Raw genomic sequence first — 12276 nt, 5'->3', positions numbered from 1 at the left:
TTTGCGCCTTTGTTCCCGGTGGCTGGCTCCGTTACCCAGCCTTGCCCGCGGAGACGGGAAGGGCCCTGCCCGCATCCCGGGGGCTCTGCGCCCTGATGGGATGGAGGGGCAGAGGAAGGGGGGGCGGGAGAGGCCCCGGGGGGGGTGACGGCGGGTGTATGTATCCCCACGGGGTTGTACCCGGCGGTTCCCGGGGGTGGCCGGGCAATGGGTGCCCTTTTAGCTCTCGCACCCCAAGGGGGTGGGATGGGGAGACTGGGGGCGCCGGTGGGGCCGGTGTGTTACTCCCCCCGTTGCGGAAAATTGCTTCCTCCCTGCCAAACCCGCATCCTGGAGATAAGCACTCGACCCGGGGGGGTGGTTTGGGGGAGTGAATTTTAAGGCAGAGGGAGGGCAAGTAAAATGCTGAGCCTGTGACACGGTTCTTTGTGCCCAGTGGTTGCGTGGCGGGGGGGCAAGAGGTGCCCACCGTCCCCCATGGCTCCTGCCCCCTCCTGCTGCAGGTGCGAGGGCAGCCACCCACCCCCGGCACAGGCAGAGCCCAGCTGAGAGACGCTGGCACCCCTTGGCAAGGCATCATTCCTCCTTCGCCTCCTGTAGCCACCTCTCTCTCTGTCTGGGGGTCTGTAGCGCTGCCCCTGCCCCTCTCTCTGCTGCCTTGTGGGTGCTGCCAGGCCTCAGGGGTGCAGGTGATGCACAACTGCGGGTTGGGGCTGTAGGGATGGGAGAAAAATGTGGCAAGGCACAAATCACCCATCTTTCTCCTTGCATAGAGCATTTATAGGGTTAATTTTCTCATTTTTAATGAGGCTTTCAGGCCATAAGGGGTCTCCATCTTATCCCAGCCCTTGGCCAGGGCAGTGACACAGGAGCCCAGGGATCCCGACAGTTGGGCACCGACATGTTCCTTCTGAGGAAGCGCTGGTGCCTGAGCCCAGCAGCATCTCTCAGCTTGCAGAGGGGACCAGTCCCTCAGCTAGAACGAGCAGAGACAGGGGCAGTTGAGATGTGAGCTTTCCTCCTGGTCACCTCCTGCCTGGGAATTTGGCAGGAAGGCAGGGTCAGGTCCACAACTTGAGGAGAAATGCCAGAATTGGGTCTGATCGTTACCATCCTGAGACGCATGTGACCCAGGGGTTGTTCAGCCCAGACAGCCTGGCAGGTGCTGTTCCCTGCGGGCTTTTGCTGTTGGAAGAACAGGTTGTGCTTTCCACCTCTGGGAGGTTTTCAGAACCTAAAAGCATATCTCCCACAAGTGAGCTGCCCCCATGGGCTGGCAAGGAAAGTCTCTGCGGCATGTGTGACGCAGAGGGAAGGTCTGAGGGATAGGGAGCAACCAGCTGGTACAGCCCTGACTCTCTGTCTTTTCTTTGCGTGTGGCCAGAGATCCCTCTCCCCATGGCCTGGGTCTCTCCCTCTCCTGTGATAAACCACAAAACCCCCTGCGGTGGATGGGGGCAGGCAGGCAGCTCTGCTCTATGGTCGCAGTGGTGACAGATGCAGCCTGGTATTGGGAGAATGGAAGTGACTCAGATCTGCAGCTGGAGCCCAAGTGGAAGGCAAGACCTGGTGGTGGCTGCCACAGCTCATCGCGTCCTCTTCTTGTGCCAAGTATGGGATGGCACTGAGGGGACTGTAAGACTTGGTAAGGTGACTGTGCTGGGGCTGCAGAGCAGTGGGGCATGAGCAATTGTTACTTTTATGAGGGAGCTTCTGGTCTCCTTCCTCATGAGGACAAGCTGAAGGGCCTTTCCCATGGGACGTAGGTCCTTCTCACTCCCAGGGCTGAGCATGAACTCAGCCAAGGTTATTCAGCTGCTGGGACATGCTTTTTTTCCTGCCCATTTGAGTTGGGATTCCCTTTTATTTCCCAGCTGCCTGCTTTGCACTAGTTCCTGACTCACCACAAAATGCCATTGCAAAGTAGTCTTGCATCAGGGCCATTGCCCATTAGCATGCCCGGCTGAGTCTTCTTGTTCCTGTACTGCTTGGTCCTTCTTTGTCCCTTTGTAACATGCCAATATACCCCTCACTGATTTATTTTATTTTTTTTTCCACTGGAATTGCACTGGGAAGTCTGCATATTACTCACTGCTGCCTGATTCCACTTGCTGATTCACCCTGAACTGTTGCGTATGGTTTTTTTTTTTTGTATTTCCTTTCTATTTTAATGAATGAGAAAACTGTCCCTCTAGCTCCCAATTTAACTTTTTGGAGCAGGGGCAAATGTTAAGGCCACAGCTGCAGAGAAGGATAAAGGGCTTGCGGGGGAAATTGCAAATAAGCAGGCAAAAGGGAAATTTTTAGTAGGGACAGCCTCAAAGAGTGAGTTAGTACAGGGATAAGTGGAAATAAACTGAATGATCAGTGTAGTTTGACCAAATCTCCATGCTGCCAAACAGCAAGGAATGCCTTGGCCAGTTGCGACAACCACCGCTGCACCGGGGCACTGCTCTGTTCTTCAGCCTTTCTCTGAAGAGTGGGAAGGTGGTTAGGACCGTGCTGCTGGCTCCACGAGGCAGGCAGCTGACTAAGGGGGACCTGGCACAGTGCTGCTCGCTGCTCCAGCCTGTCTCCTGTTCCCCCATCCCATGCCCTGGCTGCCCATCTCTCCCCACTCTGGCTCCCGTTTGGGATGCCAGCCAAGCAGCTTCGCTGCCCTCCTGTGTTCCGTGGCACGTGTCCCAGCCGTGCTGCCTGCGTGGCTGCGGGCTCCAGCCATCTCCTGCCTCTCCTCTCCGAGAAGCCCCGCTGATGCAGCACAGGTACGCGTGGCTGCTCTGCAGCCGGGCTGGATGCTGTCACCGTCGTGCTTCCCTTCCTCAGCGGGAAGGAGACCTGATCGATGCCTGCAGTGAGCTGTTCTGGGAACAAGCACGGGGAACGCCAGCAGACAGACTGTAGTGGGTGCGTGTCTGTGAGGGCTTCAGCTAACTTGCTAATATAAGGGAGCTGCTGCCAGGTATTCCATCTTCATATGAAATGCTGCCTGGCTGTGGGTTTTAACCCATTATGAGAGGGTGGATGAAACCTCTGGCCTTGGCTTTATTCATGTCTCTCTGTGCCCCAGTGGCTCTTTGTGTGAGATGGCTGGCGAGCGCCGAAGCCTTGTAGGGTGGCTTGTGATTGCAGGGTTGTGATTGCCGGCCAGCGACTGCGCTGCGGAGCGGCTGTAAATCACTCTGGTTCCAGCCTCTGCTCCCGCAGAGGGAGGAATGGTGTGGGTCTGCGTGTGCGCAGGGTGCCTGCAGGGAGAGGAGCGGGGGCAGAGGGGGATTGTGTTGGAGCCAGAATATCGGCACAGCGGAGTCGAGATTGCAGCCGGTCGCCATTTGCCTGTAACGATCCTGCTGCTTTCGGCGCTGGGCAGGTGCCTGCCTGCTCTGGGGACTGAGCCACATTGTGCCCACAGTGAGGTCCCGTGGGCACACTGCCCCCCTCTAGAGCAATCCCATTGACTGCCCCTTCCTCTGTTACCCAGATCAAGCAACCATGACTGAGAAGACTCAAGAACCTCATGTGGAGGAAGATGACGATGAGCTGGATGGGAAACTCAACTACAAACCTCCTCCCCAGAAAACGCTGCAGGAGCTGCAGGAGTTGGACAAGGACGATGAAAGCCTCGCTAAGTACAAGAAGTCCCTGCTGGGAGATGGACCTGTGGTAGTAGGTAGGCTGAGGCAAGCTGATAGGAAGGGGCTGGGGAGATGTGGAGCAGCAGTGTGCTGTGGGGATGGGGCAAGGGTGGCCTCAAGGAAGGGGGAGCTTGTTTGCCCAGGCACATGCACTGCTTCTGCTGGAGGACTGGGGATGGACAGGTGGAGAGATACATGGAAAGGAGGCAGGGATAATTCTCTGCCCATTAGGTGTAAGATTACTAGGAGGTGCTGGAATTGGAAAGGGACTTGTGGTAGGCAATGTGTGGGCCTTGGAGGATATCTGAGGGGTTAGAAATATGAAGGGACCTGCCAATGCTGAAAGGGGGCCTTACTGCTTAGCCTGATCTTAAGAGAAGAGTCTCCTGTAGTGGAAAGATCTCCTCCAGGTATGAGGATGGAGGCTGGAGGGATCCATGTCAAGGGACTGGGGTAGATGCATGATCCTGTTGTGCTAAGAGAAGCCTGGCATTACTGAGTGTTTCATGAAATGCAGTTTCTGTGTGGGAAAGCAAGTGTTTCTTCAGTGTCATTTCCCTCCCCCTGCATTTAACTTTGTAAGCTGACAGCTTCCTCCTGACTTTCCTACCTGCAGACCCAACAGCTCCCAACGTGGTGGTCACCCGACTCACCCTCGTATGTGACTCTGCTCCTGGACCGATCACTATGGACCTTACAGGTAGGCACAGACTCTGTCCTTGAGCATGCAGGGGAACAAGCAAAGGCCCTGGCATGCTTCAAATTGAAAGGGAGTTTGTCCTCGGGATGCTTCAGTGAGTTTTAGAGGAAGTCTGAGGGCATCTTAGCCTTGTTTCTTATTTTAAGGTATACATGTATGAAAAAGAAAAGGAGTTGTAACAGAGGAGAGTGGTGAAGATCTCTTTCTTCATCTAGGCTGCTCTAAGAGCTCCTGGGTTTCTCCTGCCTTCTCTTCTTACTTCCTTTCAGTGAGACCTCATGAGCACAAGGGATGTGCATGCGTTTGGGTAATGCTGTTTTGAAACTTCAGAATCGAGCAATACTGCAGTTCCGGCTCCTGGGGACATGGGGAGAGAACCAGGCTTCACCTTATATGGGCTTTTCTGCAGAGAGGAAGCTGGGCCCGGAGGAGCAGAGAAGCTTCCTGTTCAACCAAAACCACACAGAGCCCTGCAGAAACTGGGCAGCCTTGCAAGCTGGGCAGGAGCTGTGAGACATGCTCTGCTTGCCCAAGCCAGGGCTGGGCATGGGTCAAGCAGGCACGCACTCCTGCAGATGCCTGACGATGACTCTGTGCATAAATACCTTTGTGTATATGTGTCTAGACCTGTGTATGCTTAGGTGTTATCATAGGTGTGGACACAGACACACCTGTGCATGTGCTCTCGGAGTGCAATTGCTTATACAGACCTCCGTGTGCTCATTTTGCGGGTGTGTCATCCATCAAAGGGATGTGTACCTCCAACGCCAATCCCAGCACCGTCCCACCACGTGTGGTCTCTTCTTGCTGTGATGCCTCTAGCTAATAGCTTGATCCTCTCCTTACAGGTGACCTTGAAGCGCTCAAGAAAGAGACCTTCGTATTAAAGGAAGGAGTGGAATACAGAGTTAAGATCCACTTCAAAGTGAGTTGTTTTCCTCCTTGTTACTTCTCATCAGTTGCTGAGACCAGTCGCTGACAGTCTGTCGGGATAACTAGGACGGGCATCGTGCCTACCCAAAAGCTGGGCCTTTGTAAAGTTCCCCTAGCTTCTGGTGGTGTTCTATTCAACAAGGGACCGGATCTTTCCAGGGAATTGCTTCTGCTTGCTCACCCGTTGGAAAAAGTTGCTTCCTGTCCACTCACAGTGGTGAACAACAGGTGGTTTGGAAGCCAGATGGGTAGTTTTGGCTGAGCTTGGCTTGACTTTTGAGCCACGAGAAAATCTTTAATTCACACAAAGCGGGAATGGACAGGGAGGAGAAGAGATGATAGCTTTCCATGGAGTACTGGTTCAGTTTGTATGGCTGGGCTTCGTGCGTGCATAAAAAACAATTTAATACTGTAGCATTTGGCTGACAATACCTGAGTTCTTCTGTATCCCAGTATACCCAAATGGGTTCATTTCTCCACCTCTCTTATTAACCGGTGTCTCAGCCATTTCTTCTGTCTCCAGCTCAAAATGAAACTTGGCCACACTGCAGTGTGGCATCTAGCGCTGACGTGATCGTCTCCACACGTTTGCTGCAGACAGAGCTGGCTTTGGCAGAGAAGGCAAAAAGGGATGGAGGCTTGTTCTCCTGTAATTGTGGAGGGAAAGTGTTAATGTTGTGTGTTCTGTAGGAAAGATTTCCCTTCTTCTCTGAGGCTTGCTTGCTGTCTTGGGGGTGACTGTCCCCAGAGACACCTCCAGCTCTCCTTTGTGCTATGAAATATTTCCACCTGTATCTGAGCCCTGTTGACAGGAGACGCCTGGAGCCAGTCAAGTTTTTCTGACTCTCTCCCTCAGTCCCAAGGCTGGTGAGAGCTGGCACCATGTGAAGTCTCCCCTGGGACGTAAAAGGATCTGCCCGTCTTGTTTCCAGATTGAGCAGTGCTGTGGGGAGGCAGTGTGTGCTGGAGGGGGACAGCAAGGGAAACATCCAAGCTATTCATGGGAGATTTGAGGAAAGATTATGAACAAAACTGTGTCCCTCTGTCTCTTGAGAAGAAACTTTCTGGCTCTCCATGGAGCTTAGAGGGCAGCTGGGAGTTCTCAGTTAATCTTGCCCACCCATTTGTGCTGGAGGGGTGACTCTAGTCACCCATTTCTGGTTTTCAGGATGGAAACTGTTAACTGGGAACTCTCTGCTTCAATTTGTCCTCATCAGCCCATCCTGGGAAGCTGACTGATGTGCTCCAGTCTGCTTCAAAGTCAGGGAAAGGATGGGGAAGGGCAGGAGATGCACAGCGGGTGCTGTAGGTTTCCAGGTGCTTATGGAGAAGTCATGTTAGGACTCACCACAGTGTGTTCTGTGCTGAGCCCTTGAGAGCAGTGGTGTAGGGAGCCAAGATGAATATGTCTCTAAGGAGAGAAAAACAGCAGATAAAGACCCGAAAGCCTTCCTGTGACACTTACTTCTGGTCACTTCTTGCAGGTAAACAGGGACATCGTGTCGGGACTGAAATACGTGCAGCACACCTACCGGACAGGGGTGAAGGGTGAGTACGAGACCTTTGTGCCCTACACACCAGGGCTCCTGCCACCCTGTTCCCTCTGCTCAAAGAAGTGTTCCTGCAGCTCTGGGCTGGGACAGAGCCTTCGTTAGCCCTGAGCCACCCCCCGGCACCACCACACGGGAGGCGAGACTTCTCAGCAGAGTGCATTAGCCTGCACTCTGCATCACCCAGACCAACTGTTTCCTGTTCCTGTGTGAACTCAGTACAAGCCAGCTCTGGTGTCTACGCTACAGCACTGTCTGCAGCAGCAAAGTCCCCAGAGGTGCTGTTTAGACAGTGCTTGCCACAGATTTCCTCTCCATGCAGAGCTCTTCACCTTCCCCCTATCCCCTGTAGAGTAGTTCACCCTGTGTAGAGATTCTCAGTCCCTGAAAGCTCTTCCAGATGCATTTGGTAAAATTAGGAGCTGCTTCACAAAGCTTCCCGCTGTCTGTGGAGCTCTGTGTTTGCCTGTGACCTCTCCTTTTTGTACTGCCCTGCCTGGACAAGGCAGAGGAAAGACCCATTTTGCATATACACATCCTACGTGCATTTTTGCATGCAACCATCTCTGAGGCTCCAGTGTCCCGTTCAGCACACGTAAGTGGTGTTTTCTCACCAGAAAAAGATTAGTAGGGGATCAAGAGACATCATGAGCTGTATGCTGGTTGTGCCCACTCCTTTCCAGGAGCATGTAGATGTGAGAAGGTACAGACTGAGCTGCCTGTCCATCTACTTATCCATCTACTTTCCAGCTGTTGTTGTGCTTCAGTAACCCACTTTTTCCACTGATTCTGTTCCTCTTGCTGACACAGACCGTTCCTTTCTCTTCCTACTATCACTTTTCTGTCCATGATCTGTGCTTATGCTCGTGGCTTCTTCTCTCCTTTATCATTCTGATGGGCTCATCCCTTGTGGGTTGTTTTCTCCTAGTGGACAAAGCCACATTCATGGTTGGCAGCTACGGGCCACGGCCAGAGGAGTATGAGTTCCTGACGCCTATTGAGGAGGCTCCTAAGGGTATGCTGGCTCGAGGCACCTATCACAACAAGTCCTTCTTCACGGATGATGACAAGCACGACCATCTCACCTGGGAGTGGAACCTGTCCATCAAGAAGGAATGGACAGAATGAGTTCACCCAGTTTGCCTTCCCCCTTCCCATCCCCTTGCCTCCTGCACCAGTCTCCAGGTGGGCCATGCCCACCATGCTGCTCCTTCCTGCCACCGTGGCCGGCCACAGCCCTGGCAGCCCGTCCCGGGGGAGCTGGGGCTCTGTGCCAGCCTCGGTCGATGCACAGTCCTGCAGGCGGCCTTTGCTGCTGCTCCTGATACACTGAAAATAACCCGCCCGTGCTCACCACTGCCCCATCATGACATATAATGGGTTAAATTGGGAAGCATCTCCCTCCCTCTCTCCCAGTTCTTCCTCCTGCTGCCTCCATCTCTCCTGTACCAACTATGGTCCCGGAAGTGCCTTTTCTAGGAAACAAGATCACCTGGCAGGGCGGACTGGTCCCTGGAAAATCCCTATCTGAGTTACACTTGCCATGTGCTCTGACTCATTGTAAACGGTTACTTACCTCCCGTGATGGTCTCCTGGTCTGTGTCTGGTGCCCTACCCCGTTAAAGTCCATCCTTGTGCAGGCAAAACCAGTCAGGGGGAATGCAGCTAGATGCTGTAACAAGACTTCAGTGTCCCAAGAATAAAACCAATTTCTTTCTTCTTTTCTGCATGAGTGTCACATTCTTTTCTGGAGTATGTTTTTCAGTGAGGTGGATGTGGAGAATGCATGAGAAGACTTAAGAGCATGTTTCAGAAGGGAAATAGCCCTCCTCTTCAAAACAACAGCCTAAATATAGGCAATTTATTTCAGAGCTGCTTCCTTCAGGGGTTTCACAAGTCCCTTGATGCCCAAAGTCTGGTCTGCGATGGAAGTACACTCCAGGGGTGGTCAGCCCCCACCTCATCTTGGGTGGCAACTGAATGAGCCCAAGGAGCTATTATATGGCTGTCTCATGATTAATGCTTATCATGGCAGCTGTTCCTCATAGCCAGAGCCAACGCAAGAGCTGGATGTCCCAGTGGCTACCCTGCTGGCCAAGCACCAGGGAGCATCAGCCTCTCTGGGACCCAGCACTTGGAGAAGTGCAGTGGCTCCTGCATGGAGTGATGTTCTTACTTGACCGGGGCACCTGGTCACACAAGTGCAGGTAGCTGAGGTTTCCGGTGTTGTGGGTGAGGATGTGCTTGTGGCAGCGTTGGTGAGGCTCTCCAAGGTTGGTGCCTGTACAGCAGGCAGGGGCTCTCTCCTAGCCAGGCGGTTATCTCAGGAGCTGAAGGCTTCACCCTGGGCCAGCTGCTCCTTTCCCACTGCCCCAGGAGTGACTGCGGGCCCCTGCAGCAGCTGACGTGTCTTTCTCTGAAGAGAGGACCGGAGCGGTGTGGCACGGTGAGGAGAAGGCAAGCTGGCACTATGGGCACCTCCATCTTCCTGTGCCTCTTCGTTCTCCTGCTCACTGGGGGCTCCCCAGCTGGGTGTGCTGGAGGTGGCAGCTCTTCATCCCGTGGTAAGTGAGCTGTCCTCCCGGCTGAGGGAAAAGGGTGGATCTGCTGTGGGGAGACCTCCTTATGCTTACCCAGGGTGTGCTATGCAAACATGTTGAACTTTCAGGAGAGGGGTGTGGGTGGGCATGTAAGGGGTGGGATGCTTGTGTGCGTGTTGGGGGAGCCTCTTTGAGCTGGTCTTTGTGGCCAATCCTGGCCTCTCTTCTCCAGGCGCAGCGGCCACTGCAGAGAAGCCTGTCCTCTTGAGCAGCATTGCTGACGCCGAAGCCTTCATTGACGGTGCAGAGGTGGTGGTCATTGGATTCTTCCAGGTGTGTTCATAACACTTCTCCCTGCCAGCTGTGAGCCCTGTCCCACCCTGACAGGAGCGTGGGGGCTGGATGTGGCGTAAACACCTTCCAGAGGCAACTTCTGTCCCGAAAAGTGCTGGGTGTGTGACAGGCATGCAGAGGGATTTGTTGACAGGTCACAAGGAGAATGCCAGGAATTCGGTCTGCTGTGAAAGGGAGATGGAACAAAAGAGGAAGGTGAAGGAGGTCACAGGAGCCCTGGAGGGGGAGAGAGGGAAATGCTACAGGGGAAGCAAAACTGAAATGTGGGTGGCAGAGAAATAGTGCTGGTGAGGGGTAAGTGGGAATGTCAGTTGTTTGCTTTAGTCAGCAAAGACAGAGCAAGGCACTGCCTGCGCAGCAGGGCTGGGGAAGCTGGGTCTCGGGGAGCAGCACTGGTGTGGGTCCTCTGAAGTCCAAGAGCATTTGCTCTCAAGGTGCAGCCTTCTCCCTCCAGGGAGGGTGTAGGCATCGTCTCCCTGACTTGCTGCTTCGTTCCCTAGAGTGGATATCCTTGGGATCTCCGCTCTCTGTGTCTACATTCAGTTGGATTCAGTCAAAGGTATTAGAGTGACTGGTGGGTGTGTGCCCCTTGCCCCCAAAATGAATATTTTTCCTTAGGATATAAGACAAAAATATTTATTGAGTTAGGACACCATAAAACAGAGGCTTTTTAAACAGGATCCTTACTGTTTTTAAGGTTCCCAAGCTACACCTTTCCCCCCCCTCTTTTCCTTGAGCTCCGCCCTGGGCTCCTGCTGCCCACGCGCTACCTCATAGCTTCTGTCAGAGAAGATGTCATCCTTTCAAAAACAACTCCTTTCTGCAAGCTCCATCCTCCTCCTGCCCCGTGCCTGGGGGCTGGAGGGCAGCCGAGGGAGGGCTTGGTGCAGGACGATGACGCTCCGCAGCCGGCGGCGCAGAGCGAGGAGCGATGTCTCTGCCTCTGCAGCTCAGCCAGCAACAAGTGCCTGAGTGCCAGGGGCTGCTGCCCCCGGGGTCCTTGCTGGGCACTGATAACAGAGCAGCAGCCTCCTGGCCTCCAGTGCCCGTGGGTCTGGCAGCGCTATGGTCCTGCAAACCAGCCAGGCACCCTGCTCACGCAGAAGGAGAGGGCACAGACCAGACACCCCCTCCCACCCAGGACTCCCCGCTGCTGCAGGGTTTAATTCATCAGAGATGACAGGACGCGGGGTCCCGGGGCAGGGAGGGGTGGCTGTGCCATCCTGCAGCGTGTGGGGACAGCCCCCAGCTGCCAGCAGCACGGGGCAGCCGCCAGCGAGGTGTCGGGCATTCAGTGCCTGAAGCACGACAGGGCTGCGTTTAAACAGTAGATAAAGACCTATGTGTGCCATGGGGGCTCGTCTTGGCCCTCTGCCCGAGAGTATATTCATCCAAATAATGTCCGTGTTCTCTGTGAGCCATAAATTATTTCTCTGCTGCAGCCTTTCAATTGGCTGCAGAGCGCTGCTCGGCAAGCTCCCCTGATAATGAGCACGGCCTCCCTGACTGGGAACAGCATGCCGTGATGGAAAAACAGCACACTGCTCCAGAAACCCTGCGTGTCTGCGAGAAAGGGCCATGCTTGGCCTGATTAAACCCCAGCTTTCCCAGGAATGCTCCAAAATTCAGTGAGGTTATTCCCACCCCAGGCTTTTAGCGCTCTCACCAGAGCCATGTCAATGTGCTGGCATTTCCAAAACAAGTCACAAGAGTTGTTTTTCTTTGAATGCAGAAAGAATTTTGTTTTCCATTCTCTCTGGGCTGAGCTGACGGTACAAACCAAAAAGAAAAACAAACCAATTTTCCAGCGGAGACTGTGTCTTGAGAATTTAAATCCAATAAGTAGAAGCATCAAAAAATACATCACTCAAAAGAAAAGCTGGGAATGGGAATAGCAGGGGAGGCTTTAGTACAGGCTAAGGCTGTAGCTAATGCTCTCAGTGCAGAAAACAGAACGAACCTGGAATTATTGAGAAACTGTACACTTCTATCCTTAGATGTATCTGCATTAGCTACTTTTCAAAGGATGAGTTTAAGACACCCTTTTAAAAGAAGCGAGGATACTGCCAATGCAAGGTGTTTAAAAATTGTAAACCCCTGACACCAGAATCAAGGCTTTCTTAAAAATTATGGTTTTATATATTTCTTACAGCGACATATATGTATATGTGTATATATATGTCTGTGTATACAAATGTATATTTATTTAAGCGTGCTACATCCAGACTCTGGGTTTCTCCCCTCCCTTTTAAGATCTCTAGGGCTTCCCATCCTCACCTGTGTTACCTGGACCAAGGAGGGAGGTTGGGGGGAGCTGGAAGGCGCGATGCCCAGGCTGCCCTTGCCGCCTGCTGGCTGTGGCTCCCACACCGCTGCCGGGTGCCTCCCCCGGGTTTGGGAGGAGAGCTGGGTTGGCGGGGGGGGGTCATCTCTGTAGCATCCCTCCACGCAGACGAGGCGATAGGGGCAGAGAGACACGCTCACCCCGGCGCCCCAACACGGGCTCCCCCTTCCTTTGGCTGCCCCCCGCTCCCCCGGCGGGGCTGGGGGGGGTGCGGCTCTGC

The 12276-nt window shown here is 53.8% G+C and overlaps 2 protein-coding genes across 3 annotated transcripts in view; both read left to right on the top strand.

Annotated features, from left to right (window-relative positions):
- The window catches only part of ARHGDIB (Rho GDP dissociation inhibitor (GDI) beta), a 10066-nt gene extending 1521 nt beyond the window's left edge, over window positions 1-8545 (top strand). Inside the window, exons 1-6 of one of the 2 annotated variants that reach the window (XM_014963894.1) lie at window positions 2808-2907; window positions 3482-3670; window positions 4252-4335; window positions 5184-5260; window positions 6753-6816; window positions 7747-8545. In XM_014963894.1, the coding sequence (XP_014819380.1) occupies window positions 3493-3670; window positions 4252-4335; window positions 5184-5260; window positions 6753-6816; window positions 7747-7946 (603 nt within the window). In that variant the 5' untranslated portion in view covers window positions 2808-2907; window positions 3482-3492 and the 3' untranslated portion in view covers window positions 7947-8545. Of the gene's footprint in view, window positions 1-2807; window positions 2908-3480; window positions 3671-4251; window positions 4336-5183; window positions 5261-6752; window positions 6817-7746 lie in introns of those variants that run through there. The other variant, XM_014963893.1, reaches the window with a different exon arrangement.
- Window positions 8546-9056: 511 nt separating this feature from the next.
- ERP27 (endoplasmic reticulum protein 27) overlaps window positions 9057-12276 on the top strand; it is an 18326-nt gene continuing 15106 nt past the window's right edge. The window contains exons 1-3 of the mRNA XM_014963294.1: window positions 9057-9076; window positions 9195-9382; window positions 9591-9691. Of these exons, the coding sequence (XP_014818780.1) occupies window positions 9057-9076; window positions 9195-9382; window positions 9591-9691 (309 nt within the window). The remainder of the gene's footprint in view (window positions 9077-9194; window positions 9383-9590; window positions 9692-12276) is intronic.

This window comes from Calidris pugnax, unplaced genomic scaffold, assembly GCF_001431845.1.
Source record: "Calidris pugnax isolate Ruff unplaced genomic scaffold, ASM143184v1 scaffold44, whole genome shotgun sequence".
NCBI classification, from domain to species: domain Eukaryota; kingdom Metazoa; phylum Chordata; class Aves; order Charadriiformes; family Scolopacidae; genus Calidris; species Calidris pugnax.
This window is presented reverse-complemented; position numbering and strand designations above follow the sequence as displayed.